The sequence below is a fragment of the Centropristis striata genome, chromosome 24 (assembly GCF_030273125.1).
Source record: "Centropristis striata isolate RG_2023a ecotype Rhode Island chromosome 24, C.striata_1.0, whole genome shotgun sequence".
NCBI lineage: Eukaryota > Metazoa > Chordata > Actinopteri > Perciformes > Serranidae > Centropristis > Centropristis striata.
Window position 1 is genome coordinate 4972790 of NC_081540.1, and position 24120 is coordinate 4996909.

Consider the following 24120-nt stretch of genomic DNA (forward strand, 5'->3'; position numbering starts at 1 on the left):
TCAAGACATAATTTAAACATAAAATTAAAGAAAAATCCAGTGAAAAAAAATAGCCTCTTTTTTTTGCTTTCTAGTTTTCTTTTCTTGCAACCTACATGCAATGGTTGTAAACAAATAATTAATCTATTAAAATCAGGTGTTTTTTCACATATTTGACAAGAAATTATCAGTTTCTTTTTTGAGAATATACATGCATTTGATACAGAATTAATCCCAATTTTATTAAATGTAGATGAAAAAGTCAGTGAGAAAATGGTCTTGTTTGCTCACTAGTTTTCTTTTTTTGCAACTCGCAGGCTGGTGCATCATCAATGTTTGTAAACTAATAAAAACAAGTTTCTTTCACATATTTGACAAGAAATTATCTTTTTTTAAGTATTTACATGCATTTGACTAGAATTAATCCTGATTTTATGAAATATTGTTAAGTCTCATGTGACTTTTGACAGAAAAGCTTGAAAATCAAACGTCTCTTATTAGTCGTTTGTTTTCCAAAGAACACATTCGTTTTAAATAAATGTTTTCTGGCTTTCAGAGACATGGGGGAATCTATTTCTCCACCACAAGATGGCAGCATCCACATATCATATATATCATATCAGTTTAATCCTTAAATAGTGAAAGAAGAGAGTCTAGTTTTATGACTCAGTTAAGAACTCTTTAAATGAAGCATCTACAAACCTTTTCTCTCTTTCTACATTCTACAAAAACTAAAAACTCTCTCTTAAAGGGCTCTCTTAAAACATAAAAACAATTGTGGAAAAATAAATGTTGTAGAAAACTTTATTCTAGATTCTAGAAATGTCTTTACATTCACTCAAAGATCTGCTTTCATTCAACACGACTGACATTTAGATTCAGAGAACATCGGAGAATCATCTTTGGCAAAAACACATAAAACTGGAAATAAAAACGGATATAATGCAACAAACAATGGCTGAAATCACACAACAGATATGTGTATTTCATGCTCGTAATGAAAACAGTAGAAATGAATTTGAAATATGATACATGTATGAATGGGTACTTATCAGGAAGTCTGTTTAGTAAAACACAAAAAAAGAAGGAAAATGGAAGTTATTTAATGACAATTAATTGTAGTTGTAAGTGTGTAACCAGCTTTCTGTACGAGAGAATTAAAATCAACACATCAACTAAATGTTGCAGCTTCTGCAGCAGCAGTTTGGCTTCAGACTGTTTCCAGTTTACACAGAAGATTTAATAAACACCACCTGAGTCAGGGACTGATGGAGATTATGAGGAGAAGAAGTTGACAACAATTAGAGGATTAATCATCTGTTCTTGCAAAGTTAAACTGTAACTAAGATGCTTAAAGCCTTTCTTTGCATAAGTGCACAGAAAAAAAATCCCTTATGCATCAAGCAGACCCTTTTGGTACATAGAAACTGGCTAAAGTATAACATATACATGTCTTATTTACCATGCATATGGTAATTTTACATTTTCTAATTTTATTTATTTGCATAGAGTTGGTGTACATCATCTTAAGTTATTTAAGCTGCACCTATTGAAGTTATTACTGGTTCCAAGTCTTTGATAAACTCAAAAATGGTGCATCATTTTGAGATTATATCTAGATTTATTTATATGATATTAAGGAGAGAAAGTCATTTTATAAATGCACGTTCGGGTTCTGCTTTTCAAAATAAGATTTAACTCCTTCACCGCCACAATAATGTTCATACAGTCCAGAAAAGTTTCGATAAATATCACAGCACATTGATTTTTTTGCAAAATAAAACATAAAAGAATATGAAACACTAAGCCTTATCAGTGAAATGTTGCAATATGAAGATATGCATCAACAACGATATAAAGAATGTCTATTGTGTTTATTTTTCTATCGCAATGCTGGAAAACGGCTATCATTATGTCATTTGGACGACACTTCTCGCTCCGATTGCTGCAGAGGAATTGTTTTTCAACTACAAAAATAGCATTCACCATCTGGTTATTTCATATAAACTATTTTATATATATTAAACTAAGTAAATTAACTATTTTAAAGACATTTATCATTTAAATGACCAGTAACAGGATAGAAGACCATGGCCAGCCTTACAGTGTAGAAACAGAATTTAAATAATGTTGCAAATTTAGCATGTGGGCAAATAGCTGAAGGCTGGCTGAAGAGAAAAACCTGATCATCTGTTTTGAAGTGCAAGAAAAGAAAAGAGCTGAAAAGCTTTAACAAAGAGGAATAAAGAGAGAGGAAGGCCAGAGTCCTTCTGATTATCTCAGTGTGGAAATCTTTCAGCACTAAAGTTTTTCAGTAGGTTTATTATTATTATACGTTTTTGCATTAATTAAACCAGGAGCTAATACTGTTCTTCAGTTCTGGGATAAAGGAGTACAACACGTATCAATAAATAAAGATGGACTCATTAGTGACGGTGCATAGTGCAATAAGGGCGGCTCTGCTGGTCAAATATCGGAGGAACTTCCAGCTAATTTGTTGCACAGAGCTCGCCACATCTCTGAAATCTTTAATACATTCCATGGGCGTATGAATGATTTACCTCCTGTGTGAGTGCACACAAAAGGCTCTCCACACACACACATCTAGCTGTGTGTGTGTGTGTGTGTCTCACACGTCACTGATGTCCTCCAGCCCGTTGCGGCAGTCGTCCGGCAGGGTGAAGCGGATGTGCCGGTTCCTCTCCCAGCCGCGGCGGATCTGTCCGAGGCGGCGGGCCACGCAGGGCAGCAGCAGCGCCAGGCGGCCCAGCAGCACCAGCACCGGCAGGACCAGCACCAGCATGAAGGTGGGGGGCAGGCAGAAGCGGTACTGGGCCCGTTTGAAGGCTCGGTCCCAGCCGAAGAGGAGTGTGTGCAGGGTGGCCATGGACAGGGCGCAGTAACCCAGAGTGGACTGCAGGAGGAGACAATTATATATCACCATATTTCAGGGTATTTTTGCGATAACGATAATAAAACATACTGAAAAATATATAGAAAATTATTTTTTGGTCTGTATAAATAAATAAAAATCATACAACAAAATAAAAATCAATCATAAATCTAAATGTAGTGTAAAGAGATTGTAGAGATTTGACGATTTATTTGACCTTTGACCCCGAAAACGTAGTTACTGCACAGCTGTAAAAGCTTCTTGTAGTAATGATAAACAGAGTGCAGTGTCTACAATGTTGTTGTCTTCCTTCAGCTTTTATATTTTGTTTTCAGTGAATAAACATTCTCAAACTGATTTGTGTTTAACAACTCTATTCAAAGATTTGTCTATTTTAGAATTATAAAGAAATGTTATATTTTAGTATTAACATAATTTAATCTCACTTTTTTTACTTCATCACTATCGAGATAATAATTCCCCTTTCAAAAAAACTTATAATTTCTATTATTTTTATGTTTAAATTAGTATATAAATCCAAAGCAGACCGTGGTAGTGCAATGAGTGCTTTGGATTTGAGTTGGATTTTGTGGTTTTTATATGATTATTTCTCTGAATTAAAGCACAATTTAAATCTAAAACTTTGTCACAAGATAAAACAGACATCAAGGGGTTCATTTTTAGTTATAACTCAATTTTGACCAAAAATGTAGTTACTGCAGTTAAGACTTTAGGGCAGTATAGCGGGTCGCCACAGTCTAGGTAATTAATGGGAAACCCTTACACCACTACGGCAAGAAGTAGGAATGTTGCCAATATCATGATATGCATTTTTACCCAATAAAAAAATATACCTGTATAATCATGAACAATACGATGTGGCACACCCCTACTGTCCTGTCCTCCAAATGTGACCCACAGAGAGGTTTCCCCTCGCAGGAGTCCAGCCAGTCCACTACATTAGCTCACTGTTACCCTGAGGAGACACACTGACCTCCCACTCATGACCCGACTGAACCGCCGACTGAACTGTGTATGTGTATGTGAGAGTGTGTGTGTGTGTGTGTGTGTGTGTGTGTGTGTGTGTGTGTGTTATATACACCTACAGGGCCCACTAATTAAAAGAAAAACTCCCCAAGGTTGAGTCGTGCAGGGGCCAGGGGTTAAAAATAGCCTCGTTTTTCCTCGTTTACGCTCTAACTGTGCAGAGTGGAGGAGAATTATTTCCACTTGACAAGAGTGATGACTTTGTGTAACAGTGAAGGGGAAGAGCAGCAATTTTAATCAGGAAAAAAAGCTAAATAATTATGGTAGATTGACAGCAGAAGCCTCCTCATGCTGCATGTGGAGAACAGCAGTGGAAAGATCAAAGCAAAGTTTAGAAATGAGGCTTTAACCCTCTGGGACCAACAGGGACATTTTCAGACAGATTTGTCAATTTTCACTTTTGTTTTGGCAAAAGTTTTGGCTGTAATACTGCAAATGGCATGATTTTTGGAAGAAGGTTTTTTTTTCTTGATATATATTGAAATTCAAATTTCAATTTTTCTAATGGGTCTATAATAATACACTGTGTGCAAATATGCTATAAAAACTTTAAAAGAATTTTATTTTTCTACTTTTTTCTGCATAAACCTCTTAAACAACTTCCGCCCTGCTCAAAACTACCAAACATTCAAAGGATTGTAACCCTTTAAATGCCAGTTTGATTGCACAATGTCACTGTTTTCAAAGAAAAAACACAAAAATTTTGTTCTTGAACTTTTTTGGCTGGGGCATTGGTTTTTATCACAGCCTTGGATATGTCAAAGATTAAGAACAAAACACATTTTGATGCATTTTTGGTAGTTTTGAGCAGGGCAGAAGTTAGTTTAAGAGGTTTATGCATTTAAAAAATGTAGAAAAAAATATTGATTTGTAAAGTTTTTATCACGTTTTCTTGGCAGTGGACATTTTCAGCCTGAAGGGCCTCAAAGGGCAGTAAATTAAAATGGGCCCAGAGGCTTAAAGAAAATGTGAATTAGGGAGTTTCCATCAGATAAACAAAGCTGCAGTAATGTACTTTGGTCAGCAGTTGACAGTGTGATGTGTTGCTGTAGGCAAATCCATCAGTAAACAGGAGAAAGAAGAGAGAAAACAACAACAAAAAGAGAGAAAATGGAGAAAAGTCTTCAGGAATTAGATTCAACTTCTAATTGTTCTTTCATGTCAGAGGAAACAGCTGATCAGTCATGGGAGCTAAACGTCAGAACTAATGCAGAAAAATCGTTTCCATCTCCTGTTTAGAGCATTAACTATATTTCTGAAAAGACAAAAACCACCTCAAGGATCGTAAGAACTTTTATGCACATTTATTGAAAGTTTTATCAAATGTTGGTGTTTCCATTCAGCTTTTCTCGTGATAATCTTCAAAATGTGCAGAGAATTAATTGATGGAAACACGACTATTGAGTAGAAGCTCTTACATCAACAGTTCTGTTAAGTGTGCCAGGAAGCCTTTTCATTAAAGCAGCAGGAACAAAACAAACAACAACAAACCCTGAAACTGGCTCAGTCTGACTCATTCTCTGTTGATTTGGTTCCATGAATAAACACACTTCAGACTCATTTACTATTACATATTATTCTGGGAAACTAGTTTAATTTATTTCTTAATAACTAATAGTCAGATTAATCCATAAATCCTGCCTTATTGGAGTAAAATCTGTCAGATTCCTTTTACAGATTTGGGCCACAAATGATGACAGAGTTGAATATCTTTGTCTACACATTGTTTAAAGAAAAATCCTCCTCGTTGAGCCTTTAAGTTAAATCATGAGGCTTTTATTACATATTTATAATACTTGAAGATGCAAATTAAATTATTCTACTCTGATTGAAGGATTTTATTTTGATTCAACAGCTAAATAAAGATGTCATGCATCAACTCGTTTCATTCTAACAAAGAGACCTCGACTTGTGTTGGTCGTACTACAGGAAAGTTTATTGCTTCTGTACAATGAATGCAGATGAACTTAATACTTAACATAATTAAACTGAAAAGAAAAGTAATATTAAATTATTTTCCAAGCCCTAGCTTGACCGGGAGAGCTGGAATATATAGTTGGCTTTGTCTTTTTTGTGTGGAATTTGTTCACAGTAACAGCAGGTCTGAGATTAGGACATTACTTCAGACTAATCCACAGCATGTTTTTACTGTTTCTGCTAAGTAAAACATGTCATAGGGTGGAAATATGTGCCATTCATGTATTGTGATTTGGGTGGTTTAACTCCTTACAATGCAGCTCAGCACTGTGAGTCAAGTTGTTCTCAAAAATATCTAATAAAAATGATAATTAATAAGTTAAGTAAACCTATTTGGGTGTTCATGGTTCCAGAACATGAATATTTATCTTTCTAAAGTCTATTTCCATCTCAACTATGTCTCTTTATTATTTTAAGGTTGATACCATTTATTACACACATTTAGGGCTGAATTATGCAATTTTATTCATATTGAGAATGGATAAAAATGGTCAAAACACCTCCAGAATATTATATGAATACACCAAGAACTTTGGAACAACACAGAAAATGTTCATGCTGTGATTTGGGTTCAACAACTTTGGTCATTTTGGAGATTTCTGTATTTTCAGCAATAAGCACTTCTTAATAGTGAGGTCAGACTCAATTATCTAGAATGCTTAACAAAAAATACAAATTTTGGCCTGAAAGCTCTCACATAGCACTTCAAATAAAAAAAATCTGTAGAGCCCAAATTAACCTGCTCTGAACTGTCACACTGTGCAGAGTTTTAAACGCAATAACCAGAAGTTTATGTCGCCAAGTGAGGGGCTAAAATACAATAAAGATTTTCCTGGACAGCATCGATTATATCCAGGTTTATAGATTAGATCCAGGATCGAGAGGGGAACCCTGCAGTGCACACACACTACCTGAAACACACACACTACACACACTGTCCTGCAGCCTTGGGCAGCTAGTGTAGATGTGCTGGACAGAAAGTTGCTTTTCATCTCGCCGGCTGTCGGCACATGACTAATCTGACGGCCACCGGATTATTTTAACAGGGAGATCAAAGTGACTGCAGCACCAACGGACAGCGAGTCCTGGAGAAACGGAGGCCACGATGAGGGGGAGTCAAGAAGGAGAGCAGAGGAGAGGAGAGGAGAGGAGGAAGTGTGTGAGTCACGACCCTCCTGATGGCTTTGTCACAGCCCGAGTTTAACGCCAAATCTGGGGCAGCTGCAGAAGTGCAAACACAGTGTTTGTACTCTCCATGTGAGCACGTAGGAAACAAAGCGAGCATCTGTCTGCACATCAGTGTGACGCTTCATGCCTGTGTGTTTATGTGTCAAGTGTGACGACTGTAAATGTGCGGCCATCACGGTGAATTAACCTTTACAGAGCCACGAGATCGCTGGCCTCCTCCGCCAACGTCACCGTCTGTCAGAGGGAGGAGAGCTCTGAACAGGACGGTGTCACATGGAAACAGAAGATAGAAGCATCATCAACCTTTACAACCTTTCCTCTGTAAATCAACACTTAGGGCGTTTCTCCAACAGAGGTGCTCACCATCAAATCACCAAAACATCTAATTCTTATGGGAATCTTCACGTCTAAATACCAAATCACAGCATTCATCTTTCTAAGTTAATCCTCATGGTCTTGGTGTCTTAATGTGGTCATTTTTTCACCATTTTTATACATTTTCCAGTGGTCAAAAGTGGGAAAATATTTCAGCAAATCTGTGCAACACATGATGTGAATCCAAACATTTCTGGAACAAATTATGCAACATATTTCTTCATATTAATGTTTTAAGCCCATTTGCACTATAAACAATTGAAAGCTGAATCATACTGGTAACCACCACAATATTTATTTAAGATTTATGACTTAGACAAATAAATGTTGTCATTGTTGCTAGTTGTATTTGTTTTTATTTCATTGATTTATTGATTGATTTATTCTTCACTGCCTCAGAAAACCTAATATAATTATTGCTGGGGTTTATTTATTTATTTCTTTAATTTAATTATTTATTTCTCAATACCTCAGATGACCTAAAATTGCTGGTTTGCATTTGATTTATTTTTCCCTCCCTCAGAGAACCTAAAAAATTGTTGTCATTGTATTTGTTTTTTGGGGGATTTTTTATTTTTTTTTAACAGTCAAACAAATTTTAAATGTAATCTATTTTTGTTTTTTTGCACTACCTGTTTATATACATTTACACAATTTTGTCATATCTTACAGTTCTGTTACTTACTTTTTAAAAATGATGTTGTCATAGATGTTACTGTTCTAATTTTATTTATTTTTAAAAAAAATTCATCTTTAATTTTTTTGTAATTTTTTCCCTGTGGTATCGAAAACTGATACTGAGTATTTTCCTGGGTTTTGGTATAGAATTCTAGTATTGTGACAACCCAAGAGAGGGCACTTGGAGGGGAAACACTTCTTTATGTAACTGGTACATCACAGCCTGGATGTGTGTGTGTGTGTGTGTGTGTGTGTGTACCTGTATGAAGCTGAACTCCCTCCAGTTGACGGCGTTGCCCACTGACGGCAGCGAGGTGACGGCCAGCAGAGCGAGCAGCCCGAGGGCCATGATGCCCACTGAGAGATAGAGCTCCATCCTCCACACCTCGCTGTCATTCCACACGTCCGTCTTCTCCCCAATCTTCACATCACATCACACACACACACACACACACACACACACACACACACACACACACACACAACTGTAGTCAGCAGACAGTATGACAGACAGACATGTGGAGCAACAAATTGTACAAACATGCTTTGTTCTCTCTCACCTCTTGAGCAGCGAGGAGCAGTTTGTAGCGTGCAGACTTCCTCAACGGGAGACAGAGACTGTAGATGGCGTGCAGAGCTGCACACAGGAAGCTACACAGTCCAAACTGCTTCCTCCTGGTGAGCCAGCGGTCCAGCCAGTTAGGGAAGCGGTTATACTTGGTGCCCCACCACAGCTGGAGGAAAGCGGCGCACAAACCCGGCAGGTAGACCAGAGAAAGCATCACCAGCGACACGCAGGGGAGAGTGACGTTCACCAGCTCAATGGGCATCTTGTAGAAAACGTTATGGCCGTCCATGATGTACGGCTGCAGGACGTCCCGCAGGAAGTTGTACATGTAGAAGAAGAGGAACAGGGACAGGGTGCAGATGATTGGGACCCTCCAGGAGGGGAATAGATAGAGGGGCAGGTTTTCAATCTCCAGAGAAGAAGAGAGGAGGCCCATGTCGACGGGGACGAAGCCCATCCCACGACAGAGCTGCATCACAGAGCTCTTGGCCCTGCTGCTGTTACCACACAGGAAAATCTGGAGGAAAAACATGGAGATTAGTTCAGAGATTCTTTCTTTTATTTTTTTAACATTTAGATTAAAATGTATGTATTTTTTTTAAACGTGTTTGTTTTTTCACAAAAAGTAAACAAACATTCATACAGTCAGCCCTGTAATTTGTAGTTAAAATACAGTTATTTAACCAACCATAATCGTCCTTAACTGACAAGAATACTCAGATGTTGGCCTAATTTCACCCAACAGCCCCGACCCATCCTGATACAATCATTGTCTAACCAAAAATCTCAGTATGTCAACTGAGTAAAAGTGGATTATCAAGGAAAAAGGATAGTTACTAGAAATGGGCGATATGTTATCGTTTACAATATATCGTCAAAAACATACCTGGTAGGTTATAAGATTAGCAAACCTGCTCGTTATGAAAGTTTAAATTGGGTTCCAAATGTTTGTAAATAACTCCGGCTTCATGTTTAAATGATTTCTGAGCTATTCAGGAAAAAGAGCTTTGGCTTTTTTTTGCCAATTCCATAATAAATAAAACTGCTTGTGATTGAAATGTATCAAGCTTATTAAATGTGGCCCCCAAAAAACTTATTAGTGGATCTGGCTTCAGAGAAATGTCATATATTTTGTCCCAAAATGGCAGTTCAGAGATTCTTTCCACCTCTATAACTCTGGCCTCCTCCCTCCTCTACTAACCTGCCTGCTTCCATCCCGAGGGCCCATCTGCAGCGCCCAGGCCGATATGGTGTTAAACCCTTTCACCACACAACTCTCTGGAAACAGGTCGGCCAGCTGCTCGGCGTTGGAAGGCCCGCCTCGGTTGATTCTCAGCCCGTTGCTGACGTCCACCAGAGTCTTCCCGGCCAGCGTGGGCTTCAGCTCCACCAGCGTGGAGTGATGCTCGGGGAACACGGCCACAAACACCAGGTCCGCCTGGCTGGCCGCCTCCAGCTGTGATGTCACCTGGAGGACAGAGACAGGAACGTTTATACTCCACATGAGGAGGAGAAGCTGCACGTAAGCAGTATATTATAATAATCACAGAGATTATAACACATAAATGTAGCTGCATTATGTGTAGTACCATGTAATAAAGTAAATAAATAAATATTAAACAACTAAACGTCCGCACATTCTCTAATATTTAGCGCTTTTCACACTATGTTTATATTTTGATTTATTATATGCATGCATTTAACTTGCAGCTTATTAAATAGTATATTATATAATAGAGCAATATACAATTGTTAGACCACCTTGTTTTCTTCAATTTCTTGTTAATTTTAATGCCTGGTACAACTAAAGGTACATTTGTTTGGACAAATATAATGATAACAATGGTTTTCCATGGTTTTCTTGATAGTGATTTTGTGTATTATCAAGAAAATCATGGAAAATGTCTAGATATCAGCTCATAAATTAAACTCTTATGAGCTAATTTTGTTGTTATCATTATATTCATCCCAACAAATGTATCTTTAATGGAACCGGCATTAAAATGAACAAGAAACTGAAGAAATCAAAGGTCTAATAATTTTTTCCATAACTGTAGTATAGTATGATACAGGATGGTATAGTACAATATAGCTAGATAATAGTATAGTAATAGTATAAACAATACTTTTTGGGGTATGTACATTTAAACAAAAATGTTTGGACTATTACACTAATAAGCCTATGAACAAACTCTTCTGTCAAGCTTTTAATTGTAATATTTCATCAAAATCGCTTTATTCTACATATCTCGTATAAAATATTTTCAAAAATAAAACCTTTGCATGACCCAGATCCTGCAAAAAACATAAAATTCTGCACTTCTCTGCGCAGCTGAGGAGCCACGAATGACTCGGCGGAGACCGACAGTCACATAACAAAAATTCAGTGTAAAAATCGACCTGCAGGCATTTACACAGAGTGGGAAGAAGAAGAGGTGGGATGGACGGACAGACAGGGATTATAACTGTTATTCTGCACAAAAGACATTTTTAGTTCTTCCGACTTCTAGTCACGGCTGTCTGTTTCCACGCAGGTCACAGTGGAAAAGAAGGCTGATGTGAGTAAAAGGACAACCAGTAAAAAACATTTTTCTCTCTTCCCTTTGTGGCTAAGTACATGAATTGGAATATATTTCAGTGCATATTTATTCAATGATTTGGTCTCAATATAAGATATTCACTGCTGCTGAGAAAATGGATTTTTCTATTTGCAAATACTGGCACTGATTATTAAAAGAGGAAGCTTAAACGCGTCTATTTAACTGCTTTGTTCTCTTCCCGGACCACAACTGAGATTATCTGACAGGTAGCTATTCAAGATAACAACAACAGTTATTATGCCTTGTGGTTAAAGTCAGAGTAAATGCATAATTATCACTGTAGGGAGAGCAACAAAAACACCAATTACATGGTGAGTGTGAACGTGAGTGTCAGTGTCAGTGTGTGTGTCACCTCGGCCTCTTCAGGGAACAAAGCCGCAGATCGTTTGGGGTTTCGGCTCCCCACCACCACTTGGTAGCCGGAGGCCACCAGCCTTCTGGCCAGCGAGCGCGAGAAGTCGCCAGTTCCCAGAATGCCGATAACGGGAGCGCCAGCTTCAGACATGGAGGCTTCCAGATGCCTGGAGCCTCCTCCTTCACCTCTGTCGCGGATTAAAGGCCTCGACATTTGATCAGGCATAATGCACTGACAAATCTATAGAGAGAAGACATTACTGTGGTTTATTTACATTCATACTGCCTTAAAAAGCAAAAAAAAAAGAATATTTACTTACAGACTGGTTGTTAAGTCTCCACCTTAAATTCTTGCTTTTTCATCCAGCATGTAACCTAAAATAAAAGCAATTAATAGGATTAAAATGTGTAAAACATGCAGTTCAACATGCCGTTATATCTGCCATTTGTCTGCTCGAGGATTCCCATTAGCTTCGTGTCTCCATTGGCATGTCCCAGATCTGTACAGTGCAGTAACTCTGCATTTTCAGAGCAATGAGAGGCCACCCAGTTAGAGAATAAAAGGATATTACACACCCTGAAGACATCTGTAACAAGTCTACGCAGTTGGATCGGAAAATTAAACCCCATACTATCAATATAATAGTTCAAATTTAAGTTAATTAATCATATGTAGGTTAACTCGGGGTCACATTATAAGGACACTAGTCATGCAAACGAAATTAAATTAAATTAAATAAGACTAATAGTACATAAATTAAAGAAACAGGGTGCACATATCGTCACACTGTAAAAATAATCGTCCTTTTTTGTCAAAATTGATTTTTTTTGCCTAAATCATCTCCTTATGATAGTAAAATCACCTACATCCTCAGTTGATCAGATCATGTGATTTTACCCCTTTAAGATCATCACTTCTTTGACAATTTGCCACATTCATAGGCATCAGATAAGAACCCAGTAAAGAAGAGCTAGAGGGAGATTGTTTAGTTATCAGTGTTTTATTGTTGACACTAATATTGGTAACACTTTACTCTAAGGTGTCTACATAAGAGTGACATGAGCGTGTCATAAACATGACATGGGATGTGTCATGAACATTAATGACACTTTGAAGTAACATTAATGCTCATGATACTTGTCATGTCATGTTTCTGACAGGCTTGTGTGACTCTTATGTAGACACCTTCAAAATAAAGTGTTACCATATCTTGCTTAAGTCACAAAGGCATGTTCAAAAAATTGCCTCAGTCATTTATTTCTCTTAAGTTACATAATGTACACACAGTGTTATTACTATGCCAATAGCCATCCTCTGTTACATCCTTTTTGAGTGAAATGATCAATAAATGTCATATGTTACACTTTTGGTGAAGTTTTTTGTGTTTCCTACAAAACTTGAAAAAATGAATTAGGCGATTATTTTAACATTGTGACGATATGTGTGTAACTGATAAATATAGATATAATAGTATGCATATATATTTTTAAAAGCAGCAGGTGAGCAGATGTGTAACACAAGGGTTCAACATAAAAGTCCGCAATTTATGCAAAACCGAATTCTGAACTTTACGGTAAAACTCAATACAAACTCAATGGAACCTTTAAGTACCGTAATACTTACATTAGCTGCGCAAACACAAACAAGCGTACTATTTTAATAGAAGTGCTGCTTTCTTCATCATCCAAGTAGATGCCGAATTTACCAGAAAACAAAGACTATTCAGAAACTGTTTCATAAGATGCTGTATTAACTATTAGAGGCGAAGGCGTAGAGATTAAAGGTAAAATTCGCGGGAAATCCATATCGATAAAACATAAACGCGAATCGACGCCACCATGCTTGGCGTCCTTGACTGAACTCGTAGTAACTTTTACTTTCGAAAGAAGCTCCTCTGCTGGACACACAGCACGACACAGGCGAACACAAATGTACATTTAGACGAAATAGTATCTTACATATATAATTTAGCTTCTGTACGGAGTAATTTAGCGATGTTTTTAGTCATTTTCAGCAACTTACCGACCCCGCGTCTCCGAGCCAAAAGAGTCAACTGGTGGGTTTCTTCCTGATAAGATGACGCAGCAGTGGAGGCCACGCCCCGGTCACGCCCCCACGTGTGTGCAGAAGATAAAACAGAGAGATGAGTGGGCTCCAAACACACACAAACACACAGAATAATAACTATTCAGAAGCCACACAATACACTTCTATCATAACAAGAAGATCACACTGAAAAACAGCTTTTATCCACCTTAATTTTAGGGGATCTTCCTGCAAAAACTTCATTTTAGACACCTTGAAAAAAAGGACCAGTTACTAAAATCAATATCAGTTTGAGTGTATGCTATATTTAGAATATTTTCTCCACTTTACCTTGCTGTCGGACAGCATTTTCTGACTGTAAACTGCGACCTCCAGACTCTTTTATCAAAAACAGTAATTTTACCTCTCATGACACAGAAATTGCTGGTTCACAGCTGCCTCGACTCAATTGGTTTTTGCGTGACTTTGGTGATTTAAAACTGTTAGGAACAAGCAAAACAGACCAACAAACTAACTGATTGAGGCAGAGATAAACCAGCAAGTCCTGCTGTTCTGTGAGGTAAAATAGAGAGATATAAAAAGTTTTCCGTCAGAGAGCTGTATTAGAAGAGCCTTTATTTATGTTTTTCAAACTGTTTTTTAATTTTTCTTTTAAGTGCACCCCTAATATCAAAAAAACAATTATCAGTGTCCATAAATTGCTTCACAGGTAGGGAAAACCAACAAAATAAAAGGTATAAATAATAAAATGTGTAAAAAATTTGGGTTACAGGTGCAATGTGTAAAATATAGCCAGTTTTTTCAGCTTAAAGAATCCCAAAAAGCACTACTATTAATGACAGAATGTGAAGAGGTAATAATTATTTATTGATTTACTCTAAATCTCAAATTTCAACGTGTGTTGCAGAGATATCTTCCGAGTCCAATTCTTTGATGAGACGAGGATTTCAGTGATGCAGAAAACACAGAAGTAATCCCAGATTTTAATAATAACAATGAAATCAACTGTAAAATATAGACAATATGAAGTGGAATTTGACAAAATGTAGATGCAAATTTTAAAAATCTGCTTTTTACACATTATTAAACTTGTTTGTTCACAACACCTAATCCAAATAAACAGTAAAGCAGTGTCACAGAGATGACAGCATTGTTATAAACTCTTATTTTTGCTGTCGTGACGGTGAAGCCGTATTTCTCACAAATGAGAGGAAGTGTAATAATATTCCTATAGTCTCATTAGAGGCAGACTTTTAATAGTAGTTCCTCCCATGACTCCATCTGCTGCTGTCGGTGTATTTGATAAACTGGCCTTGGGATTAGAACAAAAAAGCAAAAGCAAAATCGTGTTAAAAAGAAGTCTGGCCGCCGGTCACACACTGTCAACATGACTTCATCAAGTCTGCCTTTGCCACTTGCAAAAGGTTGAACCCCCCTGGCTCGCAGCGCTGCATCAGTGTCACCACACACAAACACACAGCGCACACACACACTGCATGCATGCCACCCTCTCTCTCAGCCTCTCAGCCGCGGCCCTCCTGTTTGTTTACAGCGCTTAAGGTCACAGTCCTTGACATACATCTGATTTTGAGATATCGATGGCGGGTGTCTCCCGGTGTGGTAACCCAATAATCTTTCAAGTCAAATCAAAAGAAAGTGATCCAGTGTGGACAGGGTGCATCTCAATTCAAAACTAATAAATAGTTCCCTGCCTTCGATGCTGCTTCAATTAGAGAGTTATGTGGGAAATATCGTGCCAGAGAAGTGAAGCACGGTCATAAACGGTTAGCCCGAGGCCGACAGGTGCGGCCGCGTTTACATCTGACAGGGCCTCACTGTCACATTGCACATGGAGGAAGACATTTGTTTCTGTGCTTTCAAGGGCGGAGGTGTCTTCAGTGCCCTTCATCAGGGATTAGGGACACATGTTGAGACAGCAGCTGATGTTGCAAGTTCTCACCAGCCGTATTGTTGTGGCTCAGAGAAGAGTAAATACAGCATGTGTTCTGCTAATCCTGCATGAACATAATGGCTCTGCTGCACCTATAATTCATCCCCTAATAGAAACCATAGGGATTTAAGTCTTTCTATCAGGTGATTTAGGTTGAAGAGACATTAACTGGAGGGCAAAGAATGTGCAACTAAAGGAAATACCTGCAAATGCACTAAATGCAAGAAAATGATAAATCACTGCAAAAATGCATGGAACAAAACAAAACAGAGTTACAAAATAATGAAATTTACAGCAGACTCGAAAACATGTTTTTGCCATAAATGAGGTGAAGGATTTAATTTCTATTTGCGGTAATATAAGACATGTAATCAGAGTATTTTAACTAAAGTAAACTCACAACATTAGTTCAGAGACATTAACTAAAAGGCAAAGGGCACATGCAACAAAAGGAAATGCCTGCTAATGACAAATCACTGCAAAAATGCATGGGAAAAAACAGATCTGAGTTACAAAATAAAAGGCTGAAAAGGCTGAAGATCTGAAAAAATGTCAGACTTACATCATTAGTTCATTTTCACTACTAGCCAAGTCTTTTTTTTACACATTTTGAATACATTTTTAGAAAATCAACCCAAATAAAAGTGAATTAATGCATGTTTCCATCATTGTTGTGTGTTATTATTGTGTGTCAGTTGCACCAATTCTGTCATAATTAAAAGAGCTTCAGTCGAACTTCAAACCTACAAAACAATGTGGAAAACATGACCAAAACATGCCATGTTTTAAATTCATGTGAGGGAGGTTACAGCCGTCTCCCATTATAATTACTTTTGATACTTTTTCCTGTGAATCCCTCATGCTTAACTAGACAACTTGATTATGGCTGATTGATAAAAACAACTAAACAGAAAGATAATTATTGCTCTTAAATAGGTTGAATGGATTTGCAGAACAATGTTGTACATAAATCATATAAAAAAACTAGGTTTTATTTAATTCTGAATGCATGAAATAGATTATTTTATGTTATTTTATGGTGGGTTTTGTCTGAATTCTCTGCCAGTCCACTGCTGTTGTCTGTATTTAGTTGTGTTTTCTCTAAACAGCCCTCACCCAAAACAAAAGGACACATAGGTCATGTTTACAAGCAGCTAACCAATTTATGTTTGCTGTTAGGTGGTGACCTTTGACCTTAGTGATGGAGGAAAGGAGAAAGTAAAGTTACAAGACGTCAGGCAACATAATGACATCCTAAACCTGATCCAGAAGTTGTGCTGGCAAAACAAAACCAAGTCTGTTTCAACGTAGTTTTTAAAAGAAAGGTCAAGTTATTTTTGAGAGCTATTGGAGACCTGTTCTATCATTTTGGGATGTTCTCTCAGGGTCACCATACTTCTTGCCTCCATTTCAATTATTCCTCTGTGTTTTCACACAATAGCACTCAGAAAAGAGCCTCCATACGTCCGATTCTACCTGATTAGACACCGTTTAAAGTCTCAAGATGTCAGAGGATGGACTGATTCACTTGTCTCACCGTATGGTCGGCGCGTGTGACGCAGCAGTCCACTCACATGCAGCACAGAAGCATGGCAGCGCTGCAGGGCAGGATAATCTCAGCAGCTGCAGTGCATAATGTGGACAGTGTGTCGTGCATGGCTCACCATCGCCTACAGATACAGTTCACTGTACTAATCCTGAGTAAAGGTCATTTCTGCAGTCATGTAGCAGAGTCGGGGAGCACGATGTTCTCCGTGTGCCTCCTTGCATGCTTATTTTCAGGGTTTCGGATCATTATCGCGTAATGATAACTTTAATTTCCAGGACTGTCGTGCAATTTCAAAATTCAATTTCGACCGAGCTGTCGTGACCCACTGTGCTCTCTCACCTTCAGCCACCAGCGGCCCAGCTGGAGCCGTGTTCCCGGGTGTTAGATCCGAGGTGAGCATGAGCTGAAATTGCTAAAAGGGTGTAGAGGGAGGGAGGCAGATAGGGAGGGAGGGTTGGCTTCTGCAGTGTGACTGTCGGGCTTCAGCTAAGCCTTGTCTCTAGCCTCTGAAGATTTCCCAACATCGCCTTGAGCTCTAAAGCCTCTGTTGTGGATGTGGGGCCTGTGCTCCAATTCCAGGTGCTTAGCTCCCAACCCGCACTCTTCAAGTATTTCAGGTCCTTCTGGGGGCATTTTTGAGCTTCAGGAGAAAATCAATAGACGCTTTTATTTTCAATGAGCGAAGGCTCTCTTCATTGAGTGTCTCAGATGCTTTATATTAAACCAATGAAATGCAATAATAATAGTCTCATTCAAGCCACTGAGCTCACAGACCACATGGCTGGAACAAGTGTCCTCAGTGGGGGAGAAACAAAAGAGGCTAAAGAGGTACTTAAAACAAATCTGTATGCAATAGAGTGATGATTGTCTGTGCGCAGGAAGAATTTTAATTTGGCCGAGAATCGAAATGCAAGGCCTGTGGCTCTCCACCTCGTGAAACAAGACATCAAATATATCGCCGCAGCTGGGGAGCTCGGAGCTGAAGGTGTCGACAGCCATCAGACATCTTTGGTCCATATCCTGCATATATTATCAGCTCCCCCCCTGTCAGCTTTCTCACTCCCCCTCTGTCTGCCTCTGTGTGTGGGTGTGTGGGTGTGTGTGTGTGTGTGTGTGTGCAGTTGGTCAGTTGATGTCACCATAGTGAACCTGCCCTCGGCCATCGCTTCTGACTTTGAAAAGACCCCTCATGGTCTGAGTCAAATATTAGGATGCATTTACTTCCTGTCATCACACGTTTATTTGCTTTTGATTTATTAATGTTGAAAATAAAAATTATTGACATTTTTTAAATTCATTTCTGCTGATTAAGGGAGTGTTAAGGATGCGATTATGGACGCCAAATAATAAAAGTATTCTTTAAATTAATGCACAATTGTCACTATATGTCCAAATCCCCTCACTTGTAACTGAAGATTTCATGGATTTGTGTCTGTCACCATTATTTCCAAAAGGGTAAAAGGTGAATTTACAGTATGATAATTTGGCCTCTAATGTATTCCACCTGCAGGTACCAGAATACATACATAAACAGCTCTACTCCACTGAGATTTATAACAATAAATATGCAATCATTTTGCATTTTCAGGTGATGTATATATGCATGGATTGACACATTCAAGTATCATATTAAGATATTTTTCGACATATAAATATTGAGTGAATCATAATAAATATTTAGTGCCAGATTGAATAACAATTGCGCAGACTTTAACTTTACGCACTGACTGGACCTTTTGTCAAGCCACTCAAATGGAAATAAAGGACTTCCTGTTGCACATTTAAAAAATAAAAGCCTTGTTAACAATCTTTTTGTAATGCCTGATCATTTAGGTGCAGTGGTGGAAGGTGTATTCAGATTATAAGTCAAATTTTAATTTAATTATAAGCACAGAAATAAAGTGATTTATGCAGTTTGATGCCTGTCAGTGTTCTATTCATGAATCATTATCAATAATGAACAGCACTTTAACCTGCAGATGTAAGTGGTGAAGCTTATCTTTACTGCTTCATACTACTGGTTAGTTTATTACAATGCAACATTAATTATAAACTGATCATGTGGTTTGTGTGTGGAATCCTTATCTGCAAAGAATCTCCAAAAAAAATGCAAAATGCATGCAGAGGATTAATCATTAACTCTGTGGGACAGAAACAGCTTAAAGCAAGATGGCAACACTCAAGTCAGGTAAAATTACTTCAAAACTGCACTTTTGAGAGATACTATAGATGCAAAAACCTTTTTTTTATTCCACTGGTCAATTTGGGGATTTTGAGCTAATTTGCTTCCATAACACGTCATCTTTCAGCAGTACTAGTGCAAAGAAAACATCCAAATTACACAATATTTTACTGCATTTTGTCTATATGTGTCTGCAGACGGAAACAAATTAAAGGCTGTTTCATCAAAATTAGTTTTTACTCAAAGTCTAAACCAGAAATCTCCACTCGGGAGTCCCTAACATACTTCCCACTGTCATTCTTATATATTTTTACAGAGTGGTTTCTTCGTATCAGCGATCATTCATCATTCATAGTTGGATTTATGGAACTTTTTACACCTAAAAACATGGCAAAACTTGTTTTTGTTAAATTCTAATAATAATTTCGAACCTGGCTTTATCCAAAGCTCAGATTTCTGTTCTGTAGATGTATCCAATTAGCACATATTTAACAAGATAATGCTTCAGCTGCATATTTAAGCAAAACACTTCAAAAAACTGGTGATACAAAAATAATAACTGTCTTAATGTGAGTAAACTGGGGAAGTTTCATGATGAAGTTTTTATCCTGTTCATCTCTAGTGTCTTGTCTAAAAGCACTGACATCTGTCTGCAAAGAATATATCAGACATGATAATAAGTGCAGCTGGTTCTGAGCTGCATATAAACCCTGGAGTGTCTTTTCAGTCAGCTACAGGTGACATGCTTGTTTCTTTTACATACGTCTCTCTTCATTAATAAGCACAGCCAGTCCTGAAGCTATTGTTTTAATTTGAAGGCCACATCCCTTATCTTCCGGTCCTCTCGTCGCTAACTTTGACATCTGGCTGCAGCTGGCCGCCGCTGTCCGCGCGCACCTATCCATCCAGCCAGGACGCGCACCCGCCGCCCGGTCACAGCCGCTGCCCAGGGGCTCCGAGCCGCCAACTAAAGCTCTGGGTGAGAGATGCGCACTTAATTAACTTCTTTTATTTTTATCGTCCTGAGAGCCCCTCTGTCCTCCGTCACAATTCCCCCCCAGAGCGGCTCCGCGGGTTTTCTGTCGTCCATCTGTCCCCGGACCGCGCGGAGGAAGTGGTCGGTGGTCTTTCTGGTCACCGCCGTCGTGATGGTTCTGCTGGCTCTGGCCGTCGCCGTCCCGCTCCTGCTGCTGCGCACCTCCGAGACCTCCGCTCATTACTACGAGATGATGGGCACCTGTCGGATGGTCTGCGACCCGTACACCCCAAAACCGGGAGGCGCCACCGCCATGGAGGTGATCCAGAACGTGAACGGCGTCAACCCGCAGCCGCCGATGGCGCAGGGGAGCCGCGGGGAGCCGGGGCGACCGGGTAAGCCTGGATCTAGGGGCCCACCGGGAGAGCCAGGACCCCCGGGTCCGAGGGGGCCACCTGGAGAGCGCGGCGACAGCAAATTCGCCTTCCCTGCATTAACGGGACTTAACGGGGCCGGGAACGGGAACGGGGAAACGGACGGTGTGAACTCCACGACCAACAGCTTCAGGATCGCTTTTTACGTGGGTCTGAAGAACCCACACGAGGGATATGAGGTGTTAAAGTTTGACGACGTGATTACAAACTTGGGGAACCACTACGATGCGAGCACCGGCAAGTTCACCTGCCATGTGTCCGGGATCTATTTCTTCACCTACCATGTGCTGATGCGCGGAGGGGACGGGACCAGCATGTGGGCCGACCTGTGCAAAAACGGACAGGTAAGACAACCAGGAGGAACCCAGTAAACACCTGTACATGATCCACTTAAAAAGAAAAGAAAAAGGAGTTGTTTACATGTGCATTTTGGTTCATTTAAGATGATAATATTCCATATTTCCTGCACACAGCATGGCCTGAGGCTTGACCTGTTATTCTCCTTAACACCACTTATATAAGTGTATTTTCTTACTATTTATATGTGATGATATCTGGGTAAAATGAGTGATTTTTAGGCATGTGAGCATGTTTCCGGTCAGATATTAACTGCAGCTGGATGAGGTCAGATGCTGCAAGGGGATTAAATTAAAACCTGGATCAGCATCTGGGCCATATTTGATTTCAAACTGTTATTTATTACCATTCTTTAAGCTCAAATAACAAGAAAGCCTTCCCTGTGAGGGTCTATTTTTAAGGCTGCACCACTGCTGCTTCCCTGTGCCTCTCAGGCAGACTTGAACTTTCCACTCCATCCTTTTTATTAAGTAATGCTCAGTCTCGCCTCCCTTTTTCTCCCCAGGTACGGGCCAGCGCCATAGCTCAAGACGCAGACCAGAACTACGACTACGCCAGCAATAGTGCCGTGCTGCATTTGGACTCTGGGGACGAGATCTACGTCAAACTGGACGGAGGCAAAGCTCATGGAGGCAACAACAACAAGTACAGCACCTTCTCCGGCTTCATCTTGTACCCCGACTAAAAGCTCAGCGGGCTTAAGCACCGAGAACTGTTTCCATTAGAGTATATGGTCCGATATGTTCCTCCTCGTTTGAAGATAGGTGCCACAACACACAGGCTACTGTATGTTCTGTTTATTTAGTGACAGACCTTTTGTATATGTGTTCGATTTAACTTCAGTTCAGCTGCTCTACTGTCACCAGAGTACGTCTCTTATTATCAGAAAGCTGATGTTCCAGGTGATCACACACACATACATGCTCTGAGCTGTTTTTTTAAAAGTTTATTTTGCCACATTTCACAGCCCCAGTACAGGCCTCACCAACTGCTCTCTGTGTGTTAATGGTGCCCAATATTTCAGGCTTAAATTAGACAGAAATCAGCTGAAATTAAGAGAAAAAATGAATACCAGATACCAGATTTTCATTGAAATAAATGTGGCTTTGTATCACAGAATGAGAGCGGTTACAATTTTAATGAAACAAACTGTGTGTCTGTGGTGACATCAGGGAAAATGATGCACAATTAGTGACCGTTTTCCATCATCCAGCAGTGGTTGATCCACTACAGAGAACAGATTTGCTTTTTTTTTTCCAGCCTCTGCTAGACTTGTGAGTAAATGCTTACTATGGCCAAACAAATAAACAAAAAAGTGCAATAACTACAGACGATGAAGCTTAAAAAACAAGGAAAAGTGAGATTCAACCATACACCTGCAGTGACCACTCACTGCCAAAGGTGTCGCCAAAATGAACGCAACAAGATCTTTGAGATTATAACGAACGAACGCCTAGCATTAAAAAACAACAACTTTCATTGCAATTGACTTCAGGAGGAAAATACATACATTTCTCTTGATGAGTTGAGTGAACTTTTAGTGCAGTTGAACAAAAGTAAACCTTTAGGGCAGAGGTAGGCAACCTGCAGCTCCGGAGGTTATTTCTTTACATTTAAATTTTCCTTCATGATTGGTGCAGGTCCAAAACAATTTTCATTCTTCAGTTGTAAAAATGTGTAGCTTATATACAGCATTAAAACAAATGTTTTAACGTTTTACTGATCTGTAATGTGCATCATGGTTTACGAAAGTCCATGGCCCAACAACGTAAACTCTAAATTTTGCCAACCTCCTCACTGCATTCTGAGAAAATCATAAAATAAATGCCCATTATGACCAATTAGTAATGATGGTAGGCCTTTTCAGATTTCTCTGGTGCAACCAGGCTTTTCTAACCAACAATTTGTCCAATTACTCATATGACCACATAGGTCGTTTGTTTCCAAAATTAGTGTATTTGTGAAACAGTTGCAGTTTGTTGGGTTGTAGCAAAAAAATACTCAGTTTGGTTTAGATAAAGATCATGGTTTGGGTTAAGATGATTCTTTTTTTAACGTAACAAACACTTATTATGTAAAGTAGTTAACCAAGTTACGTAATTTAATTTACAAGTTCACTCCCAAACGTTAAAATAAGACACAAACAGTGATTTAATGCGCCTACACGGACTGTGTTGCTCTTTATACAACATCACCCGACGTTCTCCTTTGCTCCTGTCATAATTACTTTGGCCACTAGGGGTCACCACCGCAGTAAACATAAAATATGGCACATAATAAGCTGCTTGGACAATACAAACAACCTATGGGGTCATATTATGGGGGGAGTATGGTCTCTAACTAAAATACTGACACACAAAACACTTTTATATCTTTTTTTTGGGGCCCAGAAGTAAGCTCAAACATCTCTCTCTCTCTCTCTCCATGAATTCACCTGTCATGCACCTGAACTGGATAAACTGGACCGGCTGTATGATACAATTACATTTGAAATGCATTAGATAAAGACACAGAGGCCATCTTGATTGCTGTAGCAGGCGAAGTCGTGGTGCTTTGAATAATAAATGTTTCACTAAATATCCCAATAACCACACATGAAAGATACAAATGGATGTCTTGCGTTGATATTGGATGGATTATATTTTGTTGTCATATATGCAAATAAATATTGTTTGACAAAAATCTCTGACCAAGTGAATCCAAGTGTTGTTTCTTCTGTCAGAGCCACATGTTTCTGTGGGCTATCTGTATACATATATATATATTTATATATATATATATTTGTCTGTTTATATTTGTGCCACAGGCTGCCTGTCTGAATGTGTTGCATTGCACTGTAGCCTGCAGACTGTGGCATCAGTGTGCACTGTGTCCTGCTCTCTGGCTCACAGGTTCCAGGTGCCTGCATGAATGTCCTTTGTTTAGCTTGCAGACATTTTTAGTCAGTAATCATCGACACCTTTCT

General features: G+C 39.0%; 2 protein-coding genes across 3 annotated transcripts; one reads left to right on the forward strand and one right to left on the reverse strand.

Annotated features, from left to right (window-relative positions):
• Window positions 1–769: 769 nt before the first annotated feature.
• On the reverse strand, window positions 770–13974 carry steap3 (STEAP family member 3, metalloreductase). The gene is made up of 7 exons (XM_059327710.1): window positions 13683–13974; window positions 11980–12034; window positions 11658–11900; window positions 9907–10173; window positions 8698–9222; window positions 8397–8558; window positions 770–2893 (listed from the first exon to the last, which is right to left on the reverse strand). The coding sequence occupies exons 3-7, from the start codon at window positions 11883–11885 to the stop codon at window positions 2609–2611; spliced, it is 1467 nt and encodes a 488-aa protein (XP_059183693.1). The 5' UTR covers window positions 11886–11900; window positions 11980–12034; window positions 13683–13974; the 3' UTR covers window positions 770–2608.
• Window positions 13975–20368: 6394 nt separating this feature from the next.
• LOC131962701 (complement C1q-like protein 2) lies at window positions 20369–22229 on the forward strand. Of its 2 annotated transcripts, XM_059327714.1 has the most exons (3): window positions 20369–20683; window positions 20717–21142; window positions 21661–22229. In XM_059327714.1, exons 1-3 carry the CDS (start codon window positions 20537–20539, stop codon window positions 21838–21840), a joined length of 753 nt encoding a protein of 250 aa, XP_059183697.1. In that variant the 5' UTR covers window positions 20369–20536; the 3' UTR covers window positions 21841–22229. The 2 variants fall into 2 exon arrangements, with proteins under 2 accessions (XP_059183697.1, XP_059183696.1); XM_059327713.1 differs by having other exon boundaries at window positions 20369–21142.
• Window positions 22230–24120: the final 1891 nt, after the last annotated feature.